The 26,977-nt window shown below is 47.3% G+C and overlaps 3 protein-coding genes across 3 annotated transcripts in view; 1 reads left to right on the top strand and 2 right to left on the bottom strand.

Annotated features, from left to right (window-relative positions):
* Coro1a (coronin 1A) overlaps nucleotides 1-26,977 on the top strand; it is a 67,563-nt gene that overhangs the window by 1,373 nt on the left and 39,213 nt on the right. The gene's annotated exons all lie outside the window — the stretch shown is intronic.
* Nucleotides 463-7,143, bottom strand: Gdpd3 (glycerophosphodiester phosphodiesterase domain containing 3). The gene is made up of 10 exons (XM_026380927.2): nucleotides 7,005-7,143; nucleotides 6,682-6,724; nucleotides 6,277-6,412; nucleotides 6,155-6,200; nucleotides 5,925-6,043; nucleotides 5,753-5,842; nucleotides 5,287-5,420; nucleotides 3,522-3,581; nucleotides 3,366-3,417; nucleotides 463-732 (listed from the first exon to the last, which is right to left on the bottom strand). Exons 1-10 carry the CDS (start codon nucleotides 7,141-7,143, stop codon nucleotides 595-597), a joined length of 957 nt encoding a protein of 318 aa, XP_026236712.2. The 3' UTR covers nucleotides 463-594.
* On the bottom strand, nucleotides 7,806-14,226 carry Mapk3 (mitogen-activated protein kinase 3). Its single transcript, XM_077802537.1, has 9 exons — nucleotides 14,054-14,226; nucleotides 12,833-13,015; nucleotides 10,889-11,078; nucleotides 10,610-10,726; nucleotides 10,270-10,384; nucleotides 9,770-9,901; nucleotides 9,495-9,604; nucleotides 9,242-9,396; nucleotides 7,806-8,405 (listed from the first exon to the last, which is right to left on the bottom strand). Exons 1-8 carry the CDS (start codon nucleotides 14,224-14,226, stop codon nucleotides 9,274-9,276), a joined length of 1,143 nt encoding a protein of 380 aa, XP_077658663.1. The 3' UTR covers nucleotides 7,806-8,405; nucleotides 9,242-9,273.

Raw genomic sequence — 26,977 nt, 5'->3', positions numbered from 1 at the left:
GCTCCCTACCCCTCAGGCTGGGTTAGGGCGCCTCTAGTGAAAATGTCTGTTTAAGTCATGTGTCTGCCTTGCTTTGACTTGTTCACACTCAGTATTTGTGCAGTGGGAGTCTCCCTTCATTGAATGAATAAGGTTTCAGGACTGGAGGAGACCTGGGCATGGGAACTTGGTAAGATGGCGGTACAGACAGACCTATGAACTCACCCATGTTCATCCTCTGCAGCCTGTTGAGGCCCACAGGGGCAAAACTTGGGGGAAGTCAAGTGCCTTGCTGTGTGCTTGGGGCTCTTAAAGGAGAATGGAACCATTAGCCATGGCCAGGGGCCAGGGCACCCGAGTTGACCCTGTAAGGGACATTCTTGAGAGTGGAGGCCAAGCTGGCACTGGGTGTGGCATTACTCTGGATCTGGAATGTAGTGGAACCAGTGGCTGGGCTGGTTAGGGCCCCAGGCTGCGGCCCCAGGCTCTGTCCCTCTCTGCAGTCTTGACAGTGTTCCAGAAGCCATCCTCCACCCCTCACTCCATGTACCACTATGTGAGTGAAAAGAAAATATTTATTTTTCAGGAAGAGAAACAGAGGAGAGGAACTCAGACTTAGGAGGCTGGGGCCACGGGTCCATGGTTGTCCAGGTAGCGCCTCAGGGCTGTGGGATAATCTGTTATGACACCAGTAGCCCCCAGACTGAAGGCCACTTCAAAATCCGACTCTTCATTAAGGCACCAAAACACTACCTGAATGTGGAGGGAGGGGTTTATTAGTTTCCAAATAACTTTACACAGAACTTCCTCTTATGCCTCACACTTCCCCTTACCCCCTACTGATATCTTGGAGTCTATGGGAGGAGCTTTCCTTCTCCTCTGCAGACGGCCTAGCAGTGGTGCTGAAGCTGATTAACTTTCAAGAATTTTGCAAACTTGTTCTTAAGTATAGCCATTATTAAAAGCTAAACTGTATAAGTTCACAATTAAAAAAAATATTTAAAACAAAGGCAATCAATTATCAATACTTACTACTTATTATTTTACTATTTCCTATGTTCTTTTATTTTTTGGGGGGGATCCTAGGGTTAGAAACCAGGGGTGCTTTATCACTGACTATATCCTCAGTGCTTTATTTTTTATTTTTAAAATTATTTATTTATTTATTTATTTTTGTGGTGCTAGGGATTGAACCCAGGGCCTTGTGCATGTGAGGCAAGCACTCTACCAACTAAGCTATATCCCCAGCCTTATTTTTTATTTTTGAGAAAAGATCTCGCTAAGTAGCTAAGGCTGGCCTTGAATTTGTGATCTTCCTGCCTAATCCTTCCAAGTCACTGGGATTACAGCTGTGGACCACACAGCCAGCTCTGTTTCCTGTGTTCTTGAGGTCATCGGTATCTGCTGAATCTATAAGATGGGACTACTGTACAATGGTGTGCTATTGCACATCTCTTCTTAATTTTACATTTAATGACTTTGCATTGGTAGCCTGACATTGGCCATTGTGAGATTACTTAAATCAGAGAAAGTAATATTCAAATCAGGTTTTTAATCTTTCCTCTTAGGGAGCCAGTTGTTGAACACTTGGCAGCTCACCAGGGCCTCCAGCCTGCCCCCTCCCTTGATGTTGAACCTTCCCTGCCTTTCTGTGGGTCTAAAGGCAGGTGCAGACAGCATTTTTATTCCAAGGAAGTCACTGAATATCTTGATTTCTTCTTCCTTTTCCTCCTCCCCCTCCTCCCCTCCTCTCCCTCCTCCTTGCTCCCCCTCCTTTTCTTTTCTAGTCCTCCTGCTTCCTTTTCCTCCTCCTTTTCTTTTCTAGTCCTCCTCCTTCCTTTTCTCCCTCCTCTTCCCTTTCCTTCCTCCTCCTCCTCTTCTTCCTCCTCCTTCTCTTTAGGTACTGGGGATTGAACCCAGAGGCATTCTGCCACTGACCTACATCACTGGCTCTTTAAATTTTTTATTTTGAGCAGGGTCTCCTAAATTGTCCAGGTTTTTTTTTTTTTAAGAGAGAAATTTTAATATTTATTTTTTAGTTCTGGGCGGACACAACATCTTTGTTGGTATGTGGTGCTGAGGATCGAACCCAGGCCGCACGCATGCCAGTCAAGCGCGCTACCGCTTGAGCCACATCCCCAGCCCCTGTCCAGGTTGACCAACTGTCAATCCTTCTGCCTCAAACTCCCAAGTAACTCAGATTACAAGTGCGTGCCACCATGCCCAGCTGTTGATTTTTTTTTTTTTTTTTTTTTGTACTAGGGATTGAACTCAGGGGGACTTGATCACTGAGCCACATCCCCGGTCCTATTTTTTGTATTTTATTTAGAGACAGGGTCTCACTGAGTTGCTTAGCACCTTGCTGTTGCTGAGGCTGGCTTTGAACTCGTGATCTTCCTGCCTCAGCCTCTTTAGCTGCTGGGATTACAGGCGTGCACCACTGCGCCTGGCTGTTGATTTCTTAATTTGACAAACGAGGGTGATGGTCCAAACTCACAAAGTGATAGTGAAGATGAGAGACATAAGAGGGCTGATCAGAAAGAGCCTTGTTATCCCAGGGCCTCACTCACCCCACATCCAGTCACTAGCCAAGTCCTCTTCCACCTGTCTCCATTACTGCCACCTAAGCCTGAGACCTGTCCAGAGTAGCATCAGATTCCTATGATACTTTGCTTCCACTCCACCCCGCCACAACATCTTCTTCATATGGAGGCAAAACTCAGAAAACCAAAACTGGATCAGCCCTCTCTACTTAGAAGACCCCCAAAGCTTCCCTTCCCTATGACTGGAGTCCACACTCCTTTCTGGGCTTAGCAGGCCTGCTTGAGCCTGGGCCACTCTTGGTCACCTCCTCCAGGCTGTGGCCTGGGAGCTTTCCCAGTGTCTCTGCCAGCCTGGTCTTCTGCCTCTCCACCCTTCACACCTGCAGGCCTTCCTGCTCCCTGAGAGCCAGCTTCCTCCCATACTTCCTAGGCTGCTCACACCTCTCTTCTTCAAGATCTCACAGCCCACAGCCCTCTGCTTCCGTTTTTCAACAGGTGATGTAAAGCAGGTCTGGCCTGCTTGTTTCCTTCCCCTGCGCTTGATGGGAAGCTCTCATCCCCAGTCTGGAACATGCTCAACAAGGTTTGCTAATTAAGTGACCTGGTTAAAGCTGATCCTCAGGGATCAGGACAGTATGGTCATCTTCCCATGCATCATCTTCACAGTGCGTCTCCTATTACCAGTTACATACCCAGGAGGGTTATGTATACCATTCTCCCCATTTTGTGGATAAAGAAACAGACTCTGAAGATAATATGGCTTGCCCAAGTGATGCCACCATCAGCAGCAGAGATTGGGACCCTGATGCCAGGCCTGTGCCAAAGTGGTGCTCATATTCTCACCTGCACCCCTCGCTCTTGCAAGTGTTGGATCAGACTCTTTCTCATGATGATCCTGGGGATGGGGGCATGGCAAAGGTGATGATGAGACAGGACAAAGGAGAGGGTGGTAGCAGGTTGCTACTGGGACATTCCACCCAGTCTTCTTGCCCATCTCACCATTTTAAAACCACAGCTGCCAACTGGTTCAGCCCAGAGCAGGAAAATGGGAAGTAGGTCCTGTGAAGAGAAGGTGGATGGGGTCAGCCCATTGGATCTCCCTCTGTCATGGGGGTACAGCCCTGTCCCTGCAGAAGAACTTTTGCAGTTGCCCAAAGGAATAATCACCCATTGTTCAGCAAGATGCTACTCCCAGATCCCCAAATCCATGCTTCAAGGGTAAGCCCCCCATCTCACTTTTTTTTTTTTTTGATATGGGGATTGAACCCAGGGGCACCTAACCACTGAGCCATATCCCCAATCCTTTTTTTTTTTTTAAATTCTTTTATTTTTTAAGAGACAGAGTCATGCTAAGTTGCTTAGGGCCTCACTAAGTCACTGAGGCTTTGAACTAATGGTCTCCTTGCCTCAGCCTCCCAAGCCTCTGGAATTACAGGCATGTACCACTGTGCCCAGCTTTATTTTTTATTTTGAGACAGGGTCTTGCTAAGTTGCTTAGGGCTTCACTAATTTGCTAAGGTTGGTCTTGAACTTGGCAATCTTCTTGCCTTAGCCTCCTGAGTTGCTGGGATCACAGACATGTGCCATGACGCCTAGTTCTACTGTCTTATAGACAAGGAAATTGAGCCTTAGCAAACTAAAGGGATTTGCTGGAGATCACGAAGCAAATCAGTGGTGGGGCTGACGCCAGGGCTGGGGTACAGCTGGATTCCAAAGCTGGACAACCCACTTGGAGGTCCTCCTGGTGGTATCTGGTGAGCTTCTTGAGGCCAGATAGTGCTTAATGGGTTGACTACTTGTCGCTAATTATCCCACTCCAGAGGTGACTTTAGAGTTAGAGGGTTTTACAGCATTCCAAGGCAAGCTATGGAGTAAGACCTAGGACGCACCTGGGATCTGTACTTAACAGCTGTGTGACCCTGGACAAACTCTCTGAGCCTCTGATTCTCTATGGATACTATGGGGGCCATGACTCCTATACCTCCTAGAGGCATTGCAAAGTAAGCATCAAATACACCAAAAGATGTGGAAACATTTTGCAAATCCTGTATAAAAAGTTACATTTACAAAGCTTTGTAGCAAGGGATTGTGGGGTTGGCTGAGCGTAATGGAGGGTAGCAGAGAGCACTGGGGAACCACCATAGTGGTTAGAAAGCAAAGGAAAAACCAGGTGTGGTGGTACAGGCCTGTATTCCCACTGGCTGGGGAGGCTGAGGCAGGAGGACTGTGAGTTCAAAGCCAGCCTCAGCAATTTACTGAGCCTTAAGCAACTCAGCAAGACCCTGTCTCAAAACACAAAAAGGGTTGGGGATGTGGTTAAACACCCCTGGGTTCAATCCCTGGTACAAAAAAAAAAAAAAAAAAAAAAGCAAAGGGAGGGGCCAGGCCTGGGAGCCAGGGAAGTACCCTATTCCGGATACTATGCCCAATTGCTCCTTTGTTAATCCTGACTCCAGCCTGAGGAAGCTCCTTACTTTTTCCTTCTGAGAATCTGAATACCAAGATGTTGAATAAGCCAGACTATAAGTTCACTGAAGGCCTGACCTACCCATGATTCTTATTTACTAGCTTAACTGCTACAGGACCAGAAAAGGCTGTCCAGAAATATTTTGGATGAATTTGGATGAATGAATGGTATCCAAGGAACCATCAAAGGAGCTTGGGGCTCTTCCTCCATAGCAGACTCTGAGCTGGTTGGGTTCAGGGTTGCAAATGTGGCTTGAATGGGGCCTGTTTTTCTGGGGCCCAGGTCCACCACTGGTACCTGTTGATGATGGTTGGCAGGAAGCAGAAGAGGAACTTCTCAGGGATCCGGATGAAGGGCAGCAGCCCCAGATAATAGAGTAGCAGCACCCAGAATCCTCGGCTTATCGTGAAGGACAGTGGCATCTCAGGGTTCTGGGGAGGCCAGGACAGAAGTGAGAAGGGGGATCTATCTGCTTCTGGGGGAGCAGAGGGGAGGCATGGGCTGCAGGGGAACTATGCTGGACATTCAGGAGGCCCTAATCACCTCTTGGCCAATGCTGGAGGCCTGAAGGTGCCCTCTTCATTGCTACTACTAGTCCAGGGCTCACAATCCCACTGCCCCACCTCTCCAAATCCTGTTAAGGAGTCCCCTTTTTAAGTTTTTAAGGAGCTTCCCAGACCCCTCCAGCTTAGAGCCTCCTGGGTAGGTTGGATTCCAGCTTCTGGGAGGAGGAGCCATGGAGCAGGGAAGAAGAGGGACCCACGGCAGCCTTGCACTTCTTCATGATCGAGCTCTTCTCCGAGGCCCAGATGGTGATCTCATTGCGGTCAAAGCGCCTCACCAGGTCTGCTATCTAGGAGGAGGAGAGGGAGGATGACAGAGCCAGGTTTCTCTCTCGGGCCTGGGCTATGCCCCTACCCCGACTACATTTTTACCTTGTAAATGAGCTCCTCATCCTTCTCCTTGATCTCTACACTCATGGGCACCTGTGGAAACCTCTGGAACATGTCCTCCAGACTCACCATGTGCCGGTCTGACCCATGGGCAAAGTGGCCTAGAAATGAGGACATGGGAAGCAGGATCAGAAAAGCATTGGTGGGATGGGGGCAGGAGTCCAAGGAGGACCCAAGAAGGTGGCCCCAGCTCGCCTAGCACCTGCTCTTACCTGGTGAGAAGTAAACCTCCAGCTCCTCCTTGTAGAGGGGCAGCTCCTGGGAGAACAGGCAACATGTGGTCAGGGGCGCACACTGGAGAAATGGCAACTCTGGGCGTGGGGGCGTGGCCTACCTCAAAGTCCAGGCTGCTCACATCCTTATTTAGGCCTGACTGGCGGGACAGGTTCTTGTCGTGTGACACTACCACCACACCATCCCTTGTCAGATGGCAATCGAGTTCCAGGAGATCTGCTCGCTGGGTCATGGCGCTATGGGAGCAAAGATCAGAGGGGTGCAGGGACAGGGACAGGCCACACTAGATGTGGGCACATGTGGGCAGAATTCATGGCAGGAATCTCAGGGCTCTGGGGAGGCCAGGACAGAAGTGAGAAGAGGGATCTATCTGCTCCTGTGCACACCTGCACACCTCTAGGGGGCTCCAGACACCCAGATTAGGACACGAATGGCACTCTTGAGTGTCCCACAGTACACAACTGTGACAACCTTACGTGGCCACGTGGCCGGGAGGTGGACTTACTTCCTCATGGCCTCCATGGTGTTCTCCAGCAGCTCTCCGGAGCCTGCGGGGGGTGGCTGGGATGGGTCCCTGGTCCTGGCCCGACCTTATCAGCCACCTTCCCAGTTGCTGGCCTCCTTTCGGCCTCAGTCTCGTCTACCGCCAGCCCAGGTTTGCTGGCCTCTCCTTCCCCATTCCCTGCTCGGCCCTGCCCCAGCTCTCTTCCTACCAGAGTCTTGGCCCTGCCTCCAGCATCCTGCCCCTCTGTGCTGCCCACTGTGGTGGCACCTGTCTTGCTAGCTTCACTCCACCCCCAGTAGCTGCCAGCTCTTCTCCCAGCTCACCTCCTCGGTGGGCCACCAGGCGGGGACAGAAGACTGGGGCATGGGGTGTGTGCAGCAGGCGGGGCCGGCGCAGGAAGAAGATGGACAGTGTGATATAGCCGCCCAGGGCAGGCAGGGCATAGTACAGCAGAGGGCTCATGGCCACACTCCTGTCTGCCTTCCCGATGCTCTGTCCCAATGGACTGCGGCTGTCCCAATGGACTGCAGCCTTGCTGCCTGCCTGGCTGGTGTAGGCCGGCTCTGCTACTGGCCGACACCACGCCCCTGGGACTTGCTGAGCCTGCTGCTGTGTAGCTGGCAGGCAGCCAGGCTGCAGGACTCCCTGGGGCTGGGGTAGAGGTAAGAGTCCAGGCAGCCCAGGCCTTATAGCCCCAGGCACCCCTCTGTCCTTAGCCGGGAGGGGAATAACATGTCCCCACACCTCAGGGTCTGTTACGAGTGTCCCCCCTTTCATGGGTACTTGTGGCCAGGGTACACAACACACTGGCCCTTGCCATTTCTAGAGAATCTGGGGGTGTGTAGGGTCACTGAGTCACCCCCGAATCACCCCCCAGCCAGTTAGACAGGAAGCCATTAGAGAGGGAGAGGACAGTGACTAAGGGGAAAATTGACCCCACTCTTTCTAGGAGTCTGGAGCTCCTTATACCCAACCCATCCTCAACCCTGGCCACTGGTACCAAAGGTCACCAGGGCCATGTAAAGGCACAGCTGGGAAGCAGCTGGGTTGCAGCTCTCAGTCTTCAGGCAGTGTTGGTTAGGAGAGGGCGGCGGCGCACACAGACAGACCAGGGTGATCCATAAACACATCTCTATATTTATATATTAGATACAGGCACGGGGAGGTGGGCAGGGGCACGGGACTCTCCACGTGCCCCCGCCTCCAGTTCCACTCACCCACACACAGAAGCAGCAAGGGCGTTAAATGTGGCAGCTTTGAGGGGGGAGGGGGTTTAGGCCTGGGCTTGGCTCCTCAGGGATACTAGCCCTTGAGACTTAGGAATGTTCCTTCAGGGAAAACGGGTGGAGTTTTAATGAGGTGACTGGGACAGGGCTTGCCCTACTTAGTGCCCCTGCCCCTGGGTAGATCCTGGGGCAGCCAGGGCCTTTCTATTCCAGAACTTCCAGAGACTGGGCAAGATGGAGGCAGAGCAGCAGAGAGATTTGCTCTGGGGCCACTGAGCCCCTTAGGCCCACGGCTGGGTGGGATGGGGTGGGGTGGGGTGGGGAAAGGGAACAGGGATAGAGGTGAGAGGGAACCTCGGCCTGCCTGAAGCAGGAGACCCCAGCAGAGTGAGAGAAGGTAGCCAGGCCCACCCTTGGCCTGGGTTGCAGGGGTCTGGGCTGAGCACAGTGTCCATTTTCTAACAGTCCAGCGGGGAAGGGGCAGGCAGGAGGCAGGGCCTGGAGGAGGAAGCAGGCAGGAAAGAGCTGTTAGTGCTGGGAGAGAACCCAGTGCACCCTGACCCAGGCACCTCCCATTTCACCCTCACATCTGGTGCAATGTGTCTGCTTCCCTGTCTGTAGGTGGGAATACCACCAGCACCCATCACAGGGTGCTAGGGCTAAGTGCATAAGTGGGTGCTCATTAACCTCTCAGTACAGTGGTTAGGGTTCTGTGGGGCTGGCTCTCATAATCAGATGGCCTCCGAGAACTGAGGCATAGAGAGGTAAGGTGTCTTGCACGACATCTCACAGTTTTTGTTCAGTGCAAGAGATGAGGCCTGGGCCCCGGTGTGTCTGCCTTCCTTCCATCAGCCATAGCTGGCCAAGGAAGAGGCTGGAGGAGGGAAGGAGTGCAGTGTGGGTGGGAGTAGTCCCAGCAGGTTCCCCTCAGGTGTGTGAACTGCTGACCTGAGAAACAGGTGTGAGGAAGCCTGGCATCTGGGCTAGCCAGGTGCTGTGGGGCTCCTCCCAAAGCAATCATGGCATCACTTGCTTCTTTGCCCACACAGGGAGAGTCAAAGGCTGCCTTGGCTCCTCAGAGCCAAGTGACTTATGGGGGTCTGAAGTGGTTTCTGGGTTGGGTGTTAACAAGTGGGAAACATATAGGGTTGGAGAACAGGGCTGGGTCATGAAGGACTGGTGGGCCACGAGTCAGGGCCCAGGCGGGCCTCATAGGCCTTCTGTTACCACCATACATATAGATCATAGTGTAAAGCACATTTGTGACTTTTCTGAGGCATGCTGGGCACCCTTGTGTTAAGGTGAGGCTGTGTATGGGCAGTGAGGCCACTCACCAGGCCCCAGGGGGTAAGGACATCTGTCCAGGTTATGGGGCCTCTGGGGCCCCTGGCTGGAAGCGGGCTGTCTCCTGGAAGATGAGCTCTTTCAGCCTCTCCTTGGGTAGATCATCCAGCTCCATGTCAAAAGTGAAGGGCTCCTCGGCTACTGGCTGGGGTAGCAAAGACAGTAAAGCTTAGCACAGGCACTAGGGGATAGCTATTCCCTCGCCTGCCTGCCTGCCTGCCCTGCTGCTGGTGGCTGGCGCACCTCATCCGTGGGATCATAGTACTGTTCCAGGTAGGGGTGAGCCAGTGCTTCTTCCACTGTGATACGTTTGTTGGGGTTGAAGGTTAACATCCGGTCCAGCAGGTCAAGAGCTAAGGAAGCACAGGAGGCAGGGGTCAAAAGAAAGGCTGGAGGAGCTCCCAGAAGCATCACTTTGCCCAGTTCCCAGAAGCCTGTCAACTCAGACAGCTGTAGGGATCACCCACTCTTCTCCACATCCAGGCTTTAGCCCACTCCAGCACCTGAGTCTCTCTCACCTTTTGAGTCTGACTTGGGAAAAAGCTTGGCCCAGGCCACCTTGGTCTTGGAGGGCAGAGACTGTAGGTAGTTTCGGGCTTTCATGTTGATAATACAATTCAGGTCCTCTTGAGAAGGGGAGCCCAGGATACCTGTGGGTAAGATGGGGGTCTTGATGAGAAACCTCCTTCTCCTGGGAATGAACAGGCCAAGGAAGCAGGATAAGAGCCCCAGCCCACCCCCCTGCCCCAACTCCTCAGAGTCACCTCCCAGCCAACAGTATGGTGGAGAAGCGCAAGGGGTTGGGACTCATGCAGCCCTAGGTTCAAATCCTGGCTCCCACACTTTCTTGGGTGTTGGGTTTAGCCTTGCTTTTCCCATCTGTCAAATGGGGATACCTTGCTGAAACAATGTTAGATGCTGGAGGGACTCCACACATTGTGACACCTCTGACCCCGATCCCTCCAGAAATCTCACTTCTGATAAGTTAATCCCCCTCAGCTAGCCAGGGCTCCCTCACCCAGAATGTGGTTGAGCTGGTCCAGGTAGTGCTTGCCGGGGAAGATGGGCCGATTGGAGAGCATCTCAGCCAGAATGCAGCCCACAGACCAGATGTCGATGGACTTGGTGTAGCCCTGGGGAGGGAAAGTAGTGGGCTCCTGGGCTGCCCTCAGCAAGGCCCTGTTGTCTGGGTCAAATACCAGGCAGAGGGCAGAGTGCAGAGACCTGGAGGAACCACTCTGCTCTTTCTGGAGGCCAAGGCCCAGAGGGTAGGTGTCCTGTGTCACAGGGGCCAGGGGCCAGTGCCTGGGTCAGAGATGGCTCCAGGGCTTCCCTTCACAGGTCAGGAGCTCTCCTACCTTGGAGTTAAGCATGATCTCTGGAGCCCGGTACCAGCGTGTAGCCACATACTCCGTCAGAAAGCCAGTGTGGTCATGTTCAGGATCAGCAATCCTGGCCAGGCCAAAATCGCAGATCTGGAATCAAACCCAGGCTATTAAGCTTGGGTATGAGACTGCCACGGCCCAAGCAGTCACCCCGCTACGCCTCATCTATGCTGTTCCCTTGCCTGCCATGCTCCAAAGCTTCTGGTCACCTGGCAGCCCCAGGGGAGGAGGGAAGGCACTCAGCCCTCTGACCTTAAGGTCGCAGGTGGTGTTGATAAGCAGGTTGGAGGGCTTTAGATCCCGGTGGAGCACATTGGCTGAGTGGATATACTTGAGGCCCCGCAGGATCTGGTAGAGGAAGTAGCAGATATGGTCATTGCTCAGCTGCTGGCTTTTGAGCAACTTGTACAGGTCTGTCTCCATCAGGTCCTGCACAATATAGCTGAGATGGCTCCAGAGACCCCCAGGTGGGGGGTGGCAGGAGGCACTTGTTAAGGAAAGCATGCTCTGGTGAGTAGGCCACACATCCCATCCTGCAGGGGACCCTTGGCCCCTTGGACTCACCAGCTGGGCAAGGCTCAGAGCCTCTATTGCATCTCAGCTGGTGACCCTGAGCAAGGCATTTCTGTTCTGTGGCCTCAGTTTCCCTAATGGGGAAGTGAGGATACTAATAAACTGCAGGAGGCAGAAGAGCTTGAACTGTAAAGAGCAGCAGCTCAGGAATTAACCCACTGATGTCCAAAATCCCCATTCTGCTCCTTGCTGGCTTTATGATCTTTGCCTGTCTGTGCCTTGGTTTCCTTACCTGGCGAGTAGAGGAAGTAACTGTTCTTTAGAGGGTAGATGTGAATATTAGAGGAGATGACCTCTCTAGAGCAGTCAGTCCAGAGCTTGGCACACTGGAAGTGCTCAGCAAACATCAACTCTTATTGTTAATATAAAAGCCTGAGCCACATGGCTGTTGAGGGGGTTAAATGAGATAATGTATGAACACCATCTGGCATGCAATAAATGTTTGCTTAAAAATAAATGCCTGCCTTATGGGAATGGTTTGTGCCAGAAAAACGAGAAGACACTCCCAACAGCGTGCTCCTACTCAAATAAGAGTGCCTGGCCATACATCAGAAGATGGAGGAGTAAATGTCCTTTTATACTTGAAGATAAAACAAAGATTAAACATAAATAAAGAAATAAATGCCACTTGGCTTGCCTCTGGGAGAATAAGTCAGAACTTTCTTTGAGAGAGAACATCTAGACCAATCCTGCTGTTTTATAGATGGGGAGGTCCAGAGAGATGCAGGGACTTGCTCAAGGTCACAAAGCAACCTGGGATGTGGAGATTTTCTGTCTACACGGTAGAGGGCTGCAGAGGCTGTGAAACAAATCCTTACTTTCGGGTGGAGGCCTGGGACTGGCAGGGGTGGGTGGGGAAGAGGTGATGGGTGTTACAAGTTGCTAACAACCAAGCCAGGCAGGAAGTAGACTAGCTGGGCAATACTGAGGGAGGGTAACAAAGGCTGGGCTGTAGCTCCCAGGGCAAGGTGCAAGTCCACAGGTGACTAAGGTGGGGCTCTGAGCGGGAAGTCTCAGGGAAAGAAGGACCAGTTCCCATCTGGGGGAGGGAAGAAGGCAGCAACAGAAACACCTGATTCTAGGCTTTTGGGGCCTCAGTTTCCTCATCTTTGAAATGGAACTGATAAGGTCCGTCTCCTAAGGCAGCTGGGAGATAGAATAAAAGTTGTCAAAACACTTGCCACACACAGTACCTGTCACAGAGTAGGCCAGCAGAAAAGGCAGTTTTCTTTCCTACTGCCTTCCTTCCAGTCTGGGGACCCAGACTGGAAAGAATCATCAGTCTGTTAAGCAAGAACTGACTGTGGGCAGAGGCTGGGTCATATCACAGAATTATAGATGTCAGAAGACAAAGCTCCCATAGAGACCATCTTGCCCAGCCACCCTCCACCCCACTGGGGCAGTGGGCAGAGAAGGACTTGTCCAAGGCCACCCTGCCAGGCTATAGCAGGCCAGGAGTGACCTGAGCCCTCTTCTGCTCTATGGCCTCTCCTCTGCTGAAAAGTTTCTTTTGCTGGGTTTGTTTTGGAGGGTGGTAGGGAAGATGGAAAAAGAAAGAAAGCCAATGTTCCCCAGCCCAGCTTTGAGGCTGTGCCTGGCCAGGCTGGCCAAGGTGAAGGATACACATCTCTCATGGCTTCCAGTGTAGGTGCCCGAAGAATGTCTCGGATGCCTATGACATTCTCATGGCGGAAGCGCAGCAAGATCTGGATCTCTCGTAGTGTGCGCTGGCAGTAGGTCTGATGCTCGAAGGGGCTGATCTTCTTGATGGCCACTCGAGTCTTGCGCACATGGTCATAAGCTGAGCTGAAAAGGGGTCAGGGAGATGTTGCTGGACTTACAAAGGGGGAATCCAGGCCTGGTGGCTCCACCCAAGCCTTGGCAGGGAGGCGAGGGAGCAGGAGAGGGCTCTGGCCAAATCATAAACAATGCTGGTTCCTTCCTGCTGTGAAAGCCTGGGATCTCTAGGGAGAAAGCTGGGGACCAGCCAGGCGGCCTTTCAGTGACTTCACAAACAGAGGAAGAGACTGACCACTCACTGACTTCCCCTCTCCTCTACCCGCTTCCATTCTAGTTGCCCTGACCCTTTCTCTGCCCTTCCCAAGTTGGGCTCCCTCAACTCTAGATAGGGGTAGTCCAGGGGTGGGAGATGAGTGGAGGAGATAGATGAGGCAAAAACTGTGAGGAGGAGGCAGTTGGTGGGGGGCAGAAAGAAAGGATAAGAAGGGGTGGGTTTCAGGGTGGGGTAGCTGGACAGCAGAGCTGTTCTCATAGGAACAAAAGGCCTAGAGCACACAGCCTGGCAGGGAGAAGTCACAGACCCCAACCAAAAGATGCAGGAAGGCACTGCTGACACCCTCATCCTTCATCAGGCCCCTGGTGGGACAGGATGGAGGGGGGTGCAAAGCCATGCCCCACCCTGAGCCCTGCTCTTCTCTCCCAGACTCCCTGGCCCAGCCTCACTACAAGAACCCAAGGCATCTCTGCCCCCCAAAAAACGGTCCTTCACTCTCCCTTCGCCAATACTTATGCTCTTAGCCTCATCCCGTGTCCCTAAGGTCCCCAAGGTGCTCACAACTCCCCCACGTCACTTAGATGCCCCTCACTTCATTATAGAAGGGCTGGTTCAAAGCCTCCAAGCCCCTACAGGGGGGGATGTAGGCGACGCCCCCCCCCCCCAAGCACTCCAAGGCCCCCTCCCTGGGACACTCCCCAAGCCCCCAGAGTCCCCTGTCTCTTCGGGACGCCTGGAGCCTCCATGTCCCAGAAAACACAGGGACGTGTTTTTCCCCTCCTTTGAAGCCCCCTCCCCATACGGCCCCCTCCCCCGGAACGCCCCCTCACCTGACCATGCCGTACGCGCCCTCGCCGATGTACTGCAGCTGCGTGTAGCGCGGGCCCACGTCGAACGGCTGCCCCTTCACGATCTCGACTTCCCCCGGGACCCCCGGGCCGACCCCATCGGCTCCCCGGGGCTCCCCGCCCCCGCCCCCCTGAGCCGCCGCCGCCGCCGCCATCTCCACTCCTCCCCTCCCTCCCCGGCGGCCCCGCCCGAGGCCCCGCCCCTTCCCGCCCGCCCTGTCACCCGCGGGGCCGCGCGCGCCAGGCCCCGCCCCCGCCCCCGCCCCCGCGCAGGCTCGCGGCCGTCACGCGACCCGCCCCGCGCGCGCCCGGCTTTCCCGCCGCGGTGCCCGGGTCCGCGTCCCCCGCCCGCTCGCTGTGCTCCATTCGGAGGGGAGGGAGGCTCGGCCAGGCGGCCCGGGAGCCTATCCACATCCTCCCCTAGATGGCGAGGCAGTCGATTATGCCAGAGCCACCCAGCGAAAGTGTCTGGAGCCAGGACAGAACCAGACGGAGCCTGGCCTGTGGAGCGAGGGCTGCAGCCCCAGGGGCAGCCGCCCAGCGGTTCCACACGGTCTTTGTAGTTTACCTCCCTGAGCCAGCTCTGCTCTAGTGATAAGTGACCTCATCCCTGTTTCACAGTGGCCCTGGAAGACCTGCTTCTGACCTCTTGTAGATGAGCCAAGCCTGGGGGGTGGCTGATGACTTGAAGTCACTCGGCTCTACTGAGAGCTGGTGAACCCAGGGGTCCGGACTCCCAGCCTAGTGTATTTCGGACAAGAGGCCTGCAGAAGTGGGATACGGAACCTAATCTTGCCAACCACTCTGCCACACAGGTCCTCTGTCTTTTTGCCTGGAGGCCAGAATTCCAGCCCACCTCACCTGAGAAATGCGGAAGCTGCGATGTTGGCTGCATTTAATTAAAACATGCTCTCAGTCTTAAAAAAAAAAAAAAAAATTCAGAGTTTGTGTTGGATTTGACAAAACTGGGGTCCTATTAAGATCATCATTTTTTTTTTTTTCTGTAACTTAGACAACCCAACAATACAGGTCTCATCTGATTGTTGTGGCTGCAAGAGCAGAGGCCTAGTCTTTTTCATGGTCTTGGTACTGTACCTGCGGTGCCTGGGACTCCGATGTTCAAAATCTTCTTTTGAATGAATGAATTGATTTATAGACCGGAAATCTGAGATTTAGGTTGACTTACTGGAGTAAGGCCACTGTAATAGTGACAGAGCTGAGACTCAAAATGATGTTTTCTGACACAGAGATAGAGGCCCTTTCTAATTCCATACTGTCTCAGGATCAGATAGTTCAAACTGGAAAAGGGGAACTCAGAGACCACCGAGTCCATCCCTATGATTTCCCAATGAAGACATGAGCTGGAGGCTTCACTAACACAAATCCTTGTTTTAGTAAGTAATCACATTGTTTTTTCTCCCTGGGAAGCTGGGAGTAGGTCCTTGTACACATTACAGATCAAGAGACAAAATGGAACAGTAATTATGATTCTGAAATTGCTCATAATTAGATCCATGGCTAGGCACTCTAACTCAGATTAATGAGACTGAGTTGCTGATTCCCAGTAGCTTATAACTCACTAAAGGTTTAAAAAGTACTAATTAGATCAGTGATGTTTTTAGTTATTCACTTGATAAACTTATTTTTTTGTACTGGGTGTTGAACCCCCGGGGAACTCAATCACTGAGCCACATCTTCAGCCCTTTTTTATATTTTATTTTGAGACAGGGTCTCACTAAGTTACTTAAGTTGCTAACCTCAGCCTCTTTAAGTTGCTGAGGTTAGCTTTGAACTCCCTATCCTCTTGCCTCAACCTCCCGAGCAAGCGGCTCGGATGACAGGCATTGGCCACTGCACCCGGCTACTTCATAAACCATTAAATGGCCCTATAAACAAGCTCTGAGCTAGGCACTATGGCTGATGAAGACTACTGTAGTGTGGATTTATTGCTAAAAGGAAGAGCTCACTGGAGACAGATTGCCTGGATTAAAATCTCATTTTTGCCACTTATTTGCTGTGTGGCCCTGGACAAATTACCTACCAGATTCCGTACTCATGGAGCTTCTAATCTATTTAAGATGCACATACATAAATCAAGTTAATGGTGGATGAATGAATATAGTAAATACATAATATGTGAATTCAGGGATAGGCAAGATTGTTCTTTCTGGAGAAGTGAGGAGGGTAATGGGGAGGTGGCTTTGTGTGTGTGTGTGTGTGTGTGTGTGTGTGATACTAGGGATTGAGCCCAGGAATGCTCTACCATTGAACTCCATCCCCAGCCCTTTTTATTTTTTATTTTGAGACAGGGTCTCCTTAAATTGCTGAGGGTGGCCTTGAACTTTCTATCCTCCTGCCTCAGCCTCCCAAATCATTGGGATTACAGGCATGCACCATTGTGTCTGGTTGGAGGGAGGTGGCCTTTGAACCACTGAAAGATAAATTAGGTTGCAGGAGGTTGGAATAGAGGAAGAACATCAAAGACAAGAAACAGCACATGCTGAGATACAAAGTCAAGAGTGTAACTTGTCCAGAGTAGCTGCACAAAAAAAGATTTAGGGGAGTATCAGGCTGGAGAGGTAGGCTGGGGCCAGATTGAGGAAGGCCTTGGGTTTTGGCAGAGTTTAGATGTTACTCAGTAAGCAGTAAAAGCCCTTGAGGGATTTTTGCCAGATCATTTTGCAACGGGGGGAGAATATAGTGACTCAGAGAAAGCACCATGGAGTTCAGCTTGGAGCCAGGCTTCCTGAGTGGGAGTGAGTTTACCGGCATGGGAAAGGCTGGTATGTCGGGCAGCAGGCAGCCTGCCACCTCATGCTGCCAGGGCCTCTTTAAAGGAGTGTGACCGAGATTCCCCTCTAGTGGCTGAGGTTGGTATTTCCTTAGGGGATTGGGATTTCTACTTCATATTCAACCAGTTCTGTGCCAGGTGACTTTATGTACATTACCTCCTATAATCCTCACAGTGGCCATAGGAAGCAGATGCTATCACCTTTTAGTGGGAAATAGCAGCCACTTAATGAACTAGAGATGGAAGGGTCTTGGGAATCAATTTTTCACCAGGTGGTTCGTTATCTCACAGCTCACTGCATTGTTCAAAGTTTTTGTAACAGGTCCTGTTTGGCCTTCTCTCTTCTCTTCTCCTTTGTCATTTGGATAAACTTAGACTAAATCTTTCCTTTTTTTTTTTTTTTTGAGGGGGGTGGTATTAGGAATTGAACTCAGGTGCACTCAACCACTGAGCCACATCCCCAGCCTTATTTTGTATTTTATTTAGAGACAGGGCCTCATTAAGTTGCTTAGTGCCTCAATTTTTGCTGAGGTTGGCTTTGGACTTGCAAACCTCCTGCTTCGGCCTCCCTAGCTCCTGGCTTAGACTAAATCTTAAACTACTTATCTTTTTATGATTTGGAGGTCTGGCAGGTTGAAGAAGAGAATGAATGATGCTAAGAGAATAATAGTAATATTAACCTAAAGAGTTCAGGCAGGAAAAATACAGTTTGGGGAGGAAAGAATAACTTTTTGTTTTTCAGTGCTGAGGTTCAAAGCCAGGTCCTTGCACATGCTTTACCACTGAGATACACACCCAGTCTTCTTATATTCTTTAATATGTGAAGAAGTGTTACAAGAAAAATGTAACAGGGTTTTTTTTTTTTTTTTTTTTTTTGGTACTGGGGGTTGAACCCAGGGGCACTTTCCCACTGAGCTACATCCCCAACCATTTTTATTTTTTATTTAGAGACAGGGTCTAAGTTGCTTAGGACCTGCTAAATTGCTGAGGCTGACTTTGAACTTGCTATCCTCCTGCCTCAGCTGCCCGAGCTTCTGGGATTACAGGTATACACCACCACCACAGACCTTTTTAATTTTTACTTCAAGACAGGGTCTTACTGGGTTACTGAGGCTGGTCTTGAACTTTGATCCTTCTGCCTCAGCCTCCTGAGTCACTGGGGTTATAGGCTTCATCTTTTTTATTTTTTTTTTATTGCTTATGAACTTGACACTTTTGAAGATTACAAGCTAGTTATTTTGTAGAATATGCCTCAGTTTGGTTTTGTCTGTTTCCTTGTAATTTTTCTACTTCATTTCCCCTTATCATTGTTTTTTTTTTTTTAAGAGATGGGGTCGTGCTATGTTGCTTGGCTGGTCTTGAATTCCTCCTGCCTCAACCTCCAGAGTATTTGGAACTACGGGTACACATCACCATGCCCAGCTTTGTACTATTTAGTATTAGTCAACTCCTCTCCTTCAGTCTCCTCAGACAAGCCTAAAACACAGCCCTGATTAGGTTTGTACTAGGCAGGAATCTTTCAGTAACAAGTGGTCAAAGATCCAGTTCAAATTGACATAAGCAAGAAAGGAAATTTGTCAGCTCATTTACTGAAAAGGTCAGGGGTAAATATGAAGGCACTGTTGGCCTCAAGGATTCAAACAATGTCTTTAGGACTTTGGTGTCTCTCTTAGCTTCCTTTTCTGAACCGATTCCTTTTCAGGTAGCCCCTCCTCTCTCTCTGACAAGATGGCTGTCAGCACCTTTCAGATCCATGCATGATTATTTTTCAGGAACTCAGCAGGGGGAAAACTCTTCTTTCTTTGACTCTTTCCTTCTGTCTCTCTGTCTTCTTGTAACTAAAGTCCCGGATTTATTTCTGCCTAGCTACTAGTTGTTTGGAGCCTGGGCAAATCCTTGAATCTGGATCAGTGTGGGCTTGGTGGTTTCCTCTACAGACCCATGGAAAATTGGGACATTGTTCCCATAAAGTCTTGGTCAGATGACATAGTAGTGTCTGTTACAACATTTTTCTGTTTAGAAAATTTTAATTCCTCCAGTTGACTATGAAATGAAGTCCAAATTCCTTTATTATCATTCAAGGCCCAATGACTTGGATCCAGATCTTTTCAGGCTCATTTCCTAGATGAAACTTTTCCTGTAGCCCAACAGAGTCACTGCTCAAGAGCTTGCATATCATACTGGTTCCTGTTTCTGCTCCTTTGATCATTCTGTTTCTGTTATTTTGGATTCCTTATGCAGGAGCATCTCAAGTAATGGAATCCTTTGCATTGGTAGGATTAGCTCAAATGCCACTTCCTCCTGAAGCATTTCCTGATATCCTCCCAATTTCTGCACCTATTTCATGCTGTAGGACAAGCAGCAAATTTGTACTATATTTACTTATGTACTCATTCTGCCCTCCCTATTAGAATGTATTTTTTGTGGGGGTGTGGTACTGGGGATTAAACCTGGGGTCCTTTACCACTGAGCTGTACCCCTGGCCCTTTTTATTTTATTTTTTAAATTTTGAGATAGGGTCTTGCTAAGTTTTCCAGGCCTCACACTTGCAATCCTCCTGCCTCCGCTTCCTGAGTCGCTGGGATTATTGGTGTGCCCCACTGCAGCTGGCTAGATTGTACAATTTCTTGAAGGCCATAAAGCTGGTGTCTTTTCTTTTAAAACCTCTTCAATATCAAGTAGTATTTTTAAAAAAATATTTATTTTTTAGTTGTAGTTGGACACAATACCTTTATTTTATTTACTTGTTTTTATGTGGTGCTGAGGATCGAACCCAGGGCCTTGTACATGCTAGGTGAACGCTCTACCACTGAGCCACAACCCAGTCCCATCAAGTAGTATTTTGTTCCATGAGTGGATTGAATATTTATGGCATGGTCTTCATACCCTTCATATGGGAATCCCTTTCTGAATAAGCTCATGTTACTGGGCCATTCGCCACTCAAAAGCCAGTACTTGAAAGATGAGGGTTTTTTAAAATTTTTGAGACAGGATCTCACTAAGAAGTTTCTTAGGGCCTCCCTAAGTTGCTGGAACTGGTTTTAAACTTGCGATCCTCTTGCCTCAGACTCCTGGGCTGCTGGAATTAAAGGAATGTGCCACCACACCTGGCTTTACTTGAAATTTTTAATTTGAAATTAAATTTGAAATAGATATCCTCTTTTAACAAGGAATTAAAGTGGGAAATTTGAGTGACTTGCACTCTAGTCCACATATTTTTTTAAAAGTTTTTTTATTAGTTCTTTTTAGATATATATGACAGTAGAATATATTTTGATGTATTATACATACATGGAGTATAGCTTCCTATTTTTGTGGTTGTACATGATGTGGAGTTTCACTGGTTGTGTATTTATATATGAACACAGGAAAGTTATGTCTGATTCATTCTACTGTCTGCTATTCCCATTTCCCATCCCTTCCCTTCATCTCCCTTTGTCTAAAGTCCATATAATTGATAAGCCTCAGGTCTTGGACTCAAACCACGTCTGTCTGACTATAAAACAGAGGCTGTAGGGCTGAGGTTGTGGCTCAGTGGTTGAGCGCTTGCCTTGCATGTATAAGGCACTGAATTCAATCCTCAGCACCACATAAATAAATAAAAAAAGATATTATATCCATCTATAACTAAATTAAAAAAAAAACAGAGGCTGTAAGTAGGAGACTTCAGCCCATATTCAGCTCTATTTTGCTTTTCCAGATTTTATATGGTATGTAATGTTTGTGATTGATTTTTACAATTAATATAACATTTTTGAGATTCGTCTATGTCACATACCTTAATACTTCATTTCTTTCTTTCTTATTTTGGTACCAGGGATTGAACTCAGGGACACTCGACCACTGGAGCACATCCCCAGCCCTATTTTGTATTTTATTTAGAGACAGGGTCTCACTGAGTTGCTTAGTGCCTCGCCATTGCTGAGCCTGGCTTTAAATTCTTGATCCTCCTGTCTTGGCCTCCTGAGTTGCTGGGATTATAGGCACGTGCCATTGTGCCTGGCTTAATACTTCATTTCTTGAAATCAACTTTTTTATTGAGGTGTAAATTGCATACCATGAATGAGTTAAACATCATTACCCTAAGTACATGTATGAAGACACAAGTGGTGTGAACATACTTTGTGTACAATCAGTGACTTGAAAAATTGTGCTCTATATATGAATGAAATGAATTGTATTCTGCCATCATGTATAACAAATTAGAATAAATAAATAATAATAAAAAATAAATTGCATGCCATAAAATTTACCCCTTGTTTATTTGGTGCTGGGGATAGAACTCAGGGTCTCATGCATGCTAAGCACATGTTCTACCACTTAGCTACACCCCCAGTTTCCAAATTCACTATTTAAAATGTACGGATCAGTAGTTTATATGCCATTCACAAGACTGTACAATTAGCACCACTGTCTAATTCCAGAACATTTTCATCACTCCCTAAATTAACTTACATACCCGTCAGTGGTCACTGCCCATGCCCTGTCCTTCAGCTTCTGACCACTACTAATTTGCCTCTGTCTATTCTTTTGAATCTGGCTTACTTCACTTAACATGATGTTTTCGGAGTTAATCCCAGTTGTGACATTTATCACTACTTTGTTTCTTTTTACATTGGAACAATATCCTGTTGCATGGGCAAGCCATATTAAACCCAGGAGCATTCTACCACTTTTTTTTTTTTTTTTGAGACAGGATCTCACTAAATTGCTTCGGGCCTCACTAATTGCTGAGGCTGGCCTGGGACTTGCAACCTTTCCACCTCAGCTTTCCAAATTGCTGAAGTTATGGGTGTGCACCATTGCACCTGGCTCTGCTATGAACATTGTGTTTTTTTTTTTTTTTTAAGTTGTTGATGGGTCTTTGTTTAATTTATTTATTTATATGTGGTGCAGATAATTGAACCCAGTGCCTCACACGTGCCAGGCAAACCTCTACCACTAAGCCACAAACCCAGATCCTGTTATGAACGTTTGTATAAGCATTTTTGTGCAAATATATCTAGAGTTCTCTTGGATGTATATCTACAAGTGAAATTGCTGGATCGTATGCTAACTCTATGTTTAATTTTTTAAGGAGCTGCCAAACTGTTTTCTATACCAGCTGCACTGTTTTACACCACTACCAGCAGGATATGGGAGTTTCAATTTTCCTAAGTCTCTATCAACTCTTATTATTATCTGGCTTTTTTGTTATATTCTTTCTAGTAGATGTGAAGGGGTATGCTTATTGGCCACTTGAATACCTTTTTTGGAGAGATGTCTATCTAGTCCCTTCCTTGTTTCTGTCTCAGTCTCTCTCTCTCTCCTCTCTCTCTCTTTCCTGGTCCTGGGAATGAAACCCAGAGGTACTCTACCACTGAGCCACACCCCCAGCCTATTCATTTTTTTTTAATTTTTTATTTTGGGATAGTGTTTCACTAAGTTGCTGAGGTTGGCCTTGAACTTGCGATCCTCCTGCCTCAGCCTCCCAAGCTGCTGGGATTATAACAGTGCACAGCCACACTGTTTGTGATTTCCTTTTGACTCATTGGTTATTTAATAGTGTTGTTTAATTTCCACATGTTCATGAATTCCCCACATTTCTTTGTATTATTAATATCAATTTTTATTTCTTGTGATTAAAAAACATACTTTATATGGTTTTGATCCTTTTGAATTTATTGAGGCTTACTATGGCTTAGCATATGGTCTGTCCTGGAGAACGTTCCCTGAGAATTTGAAAGAACATGTATCTGCTATTGTTGGGTAGAACAATCTCTGGACGCCTCTTAGGTCCAATTTGTAGACATTATTGTCCAAGTCTTCTGTTTCCCTGTTCTTTTACTGCCTTGTCCTTCTGTCTAGTAATAAAAGTGGGCTATTGAAATCTCTTACTATTATTGAATTTTCAACCCCCACACAATTCTGTCAGATTGTGCTTCACATATTTTGGTGTTCTATAGTTAGATACATACAATTATATTTAAAAATATTTTTTAGTTGTAGATGGACACAATACCTTTATTTTATATTTTTATGTGGTGTTGAGGATAGAATCCAGTGCCTCACACCTGCCAGGCAAGTGCTTTGCCACTGAGCCCCAGCCCCAGCCCATAATTACATTTTCCCCTCCCTGATAGAGTGACATTTCTATCACTGTAAAACATCCTTCTTTGGCTGTAGTAATATTTTTATTTGAAAACTCTGTTTGTCTAATATTAGTATTTTATATATCTATATCTATATCTATCTATCTATATCTATATCTATGTAATTTTTGGGGGGGTACCGGGGGTTGAATTCAGGGACTCAACTACTGAGCCACATCCCGAGCCCTGTTTTGATTTTATTTAGAAACAGGGTCTCACTGTTGCTGTGGCTGGCTTTGAACTCAAGATCCTCCTGCCTCAGCCTCCTGAGCCACTGGGATTACAGGCATGAGCCACCATGCCCGGCTGATATTAGTAGTGCTACCACAACTTTCTTGGGTTGCTTTTGCATGGTATTTACTTTTCCTCCTTTTACTTTCAACCTATTTAGATCTTTGAGACTGAGGTGTGTCCCCTGTAGATTATCCAGTCTGACAATATTTGCTTTTTGATTGCTTAATCCATTTACATGTAATATTATTGATATGGTCGGATTAATAAGCGCTGTTTTTTGTTTTATTTTTATATGTCTCATGTCTTTTTTGTTTCTCTATTCCTCCTTTACTGCTTTATTTTGCATTAAATGAATATTTTCTTGTGTAACCTTTAAATTCTTTAAATTATCATTTTAAAATTAAAAAAAAATTGTTGTTTAAAAAAATTTGTAGTTGTATATGGACAGCATGCCTATATTGTATTTGCTTAGTTTTGTATGTGGTGCTAAGGATTGAACCCATGCTAGACAAGCACTCTACCACTGAGCCCCAGCCCTAGCCCCTTAATTATTTTTAAAAATGTATTTTAGTTATTTCTTTAACAGGTGTTTTAGGGTTATTTATCTATTTCAGAATCTACTTCCAATTTATACTAACTTAATTCCATTGAGATGTAGAATATCCCTCCTTCTCTCTTCCCCAACTCTGTGCTATTGTTACATATATTGTTACATGTTACAAGCCCCAGAATATATAACATTGTTATAATTGTTGCTTTAGTTTTTTTATTTTTTTGGTGGTAGTAGAGATTGAACCCAGGGGTATTTTACTCCCGAGCTACATTCTCAGCCCTTTCTTGTTTTTATTTTGAGGCAGCGTCTTGCTAACTTGCTGGGGCTGGCCTTGAACTTGTGATCCTCCTGCCTCAGCTTCCTGAATCACTGGGATTACAGGCGTGGATCACCATGTTCGACGGATAAGTTTCTGTCTGTAAACTGAGGGATAAAAAAGGGGAGAGATTGAGTATGCATAGTTTTTCTTATTTGTCTCATCATTTGTGATTCAAGTCATTGCCATCTGTCGTGAGCTCTCCATGGGCTGTGTGTGGGCCACTGTCCATTGAGCCTAGTGAATAGGAATGGATCTCATACTGTAAACAAGTGTCTGGTGGACATTTCCTCTGGTTAACTGCCCTGACACATTAGGTCTTGCTAACTTGCTGGGGTTGGCCTTGAACTTGTGAACTTGTGAACCTCCTGCCTCAGCTTTCTGAACCACTGGGATTACAGGTGTGGTTCATCATGTCTAGCTGCTAAATTTCTGTCTGTAAACTGAGGGGAAAAAAAAGGGGGGGTGATTGTCTATGCATAGTTTTTCTTATTTGTCTCATAATTTCTGGTTTTCATAATTTGTTTCTGTAGTTCAAGTTATTGCCATCTGTATCATTTGTTTACTTCCTATACTTTGGTCCCACCCACCTGTGCCATTGTCAAATGCATTATATTCATATATATTATAGACTCAGCAATATAAGTATATATATTATATATGTAATATATATATATATATATATAATGTAAACATATGTATGTACAATTATTATATACACCTATACTTGCATTAAAATCATTTAAGGGAAGAAAAGGAAAATATACATTTATATTGTCTTTTGTACAACATAATCACCTGTATTGATGCTCTTTGTTTTTCAAGTGGATTCAGATTTCTATTTAGGATTTCTTGCTCTCACCTGGAAGAACTAATTTTAGTATTTCTTATAAGTCTGGTCTGCTGGCAGTGAGCTCTCTCAGTTTTTGTTTATCTGGGAATGTCTGTCTGTCTTTCTCTTTCATCCTCTGCTAGGGATCAAACTCAGGGATTCATGCATTGCCAGGCAAGCATTCTACTAGTGAGCTACGTCCACAGCCCTTTGAGAACGTATGTCTTTTTGTGAAAGAGAGTTTTGCTGGATGTAAGATTACTTGGGAGGCTGAGGTAAGAGGATCACAAGTTTGAGGCCAGCTTCACTCAGCAATTAGACCTGTCTCAAAATAAAAAATAAAAAGGGCTGGGGATGTAGAAATAGAAAAAAAAAAGATTTCTTGGTTGACTATCTTATTCCTTCTCTAAAGTTGATCTTTTTTTTAAAAGAGAGAGAGGAGAGAGAGAGAGAGAGAATTTTTTTAATATTTATTTTTTAGTCATCGGCGGATACAACATCTTTGTTCTGTATGTGGTGCTGAGGGTCGAACCCGGGCTGCACGCATGCCAGGCGAGCACGCTACTGCTTGAGCCACATCCCCAGCCCTAAAGTTGATCTTAATCTCTTCAAAGATTTATATATTTGTGAATTCACTTACCTGCTAAAATTTATCTGAAACTTCAGAATCAATACTCATGTTGCTTTCTTCCCTTCTTTTTCTCTTTGTTACTTCCCCCCGCTCTCTTTCTTTCTTTGTCTGTCTTTTTGATACTGGGATTTGAGCCCAGGAGTGCTCTACCAACAGAGCTACATCCCCAGCCCTTTTACTTTTATTTTGAGACTGGGTCTTGCTAAGTTGCCCAGGCTGGTTTTGAACTTGCAAACCTCCTGCCTCAGGCTCTGGAGTTGCTGGGATTACAGCTGTACAACACTGCACCTGGCTCATGGTGCTTTCATGGTCATTCATGGACATGTGCAGGTCATAAAATATTTAGGTCACTAGGTACATAGTCACCGTTGAGGTTCAACAGATCATGGTCTGCCGTTTTGTTTCAGCTCTCATACTATAAACAAGTGTCTTTTTCATGGTCTAATGTCACAGTTTTGTCCCTTGTCGTTGGTGCTTTCATTGTTTAATATGATCTGCAAGTATAGTGCTGATGTGCTGTGTAGTGTTCCTTGGCTCAGGAAGGCTGTGGTGTGCTTATGGAGAAAATACCCGGGTTTAGGGGCTGGGGTTATAGGTCAGTGGTGGAGCCTTTGCCTAGCATGCTGAGGCCCCAGCCAGGTTTAACCTCCAGTACTGCAAAACAAGCAAACAGGCAAAACACCTATTAGTTCATAAGTTTCATTCAGGTGTAGGTTTGATATTGTTAACCATAAGTTCAGTAATAATGAATCAGTAATATACATTAGAGAAGGTTTCTTTCAGTAGAAACACACATAAAACAAGTGATCCATTGACAAAAGTGTCGTAGATCATAGGCTGACATGAACTTAACCATGTATTTCCCCAGGAGCAATGTTCAATATTTGCTAATTTGGTGTTTGTAGAAGATGACCACCGTGGTTGGGTGTGGTGGTTCACACCTGTAATCCCAGCAATTTTTCTTTTTCTTTCTTTCTTTCTTTTTTTTTTTTTTTTGAGAGAGAGAGAGAGAGAGAGAGAGAGAGAGAGAGAGAGAGAGAGAATTTTTAATATTTATTTTCTTAGTTCTCGGCGGACACAACATCTTTGTTGGTATGTGGTGCTGAGGATGGAACCCCGGCCGCACGCATGCCAGGCGAGCGCGCTACCGCTTGAGCCACATCCCCAGCCCCTCACTGAATTTTTTAGATGTAGAGAATAATATTTTTTTCAACAAACGTGGGCATTTTTAACCATTATTTTTTTCTGTGCTCTCTTCTGGAATGCCTACTATATACACGTTGGTACATATGTGCCACATTTCTCATTTCCTTCATTCCATTTTTCTTCTATTCTTTATTTTCTTTTTTCAATGCTGAGGGTTGAACCCAGAGCCTCACACACACTAGGTAAGCGCTCTATCACCGAGCTGCATCCCA

This window comes from Urocitellus parryii, chromosome 9, assembly GCF_045843805.1.
Source record: "Urocitellus parryii isolate mUroPar1 chromosome 9, mUroPar1.hap1, whole genome shotgun sequence".
Lineage (NCBI taxonomy): Eukaryota > Metazoa > Chordata > Mammalia > Rodentia > Sciuridae > Urocitellus > Urocitellus parryii.
This window is presented reverse-complemented; position numbering and strand designations above follow the sequence as displayed.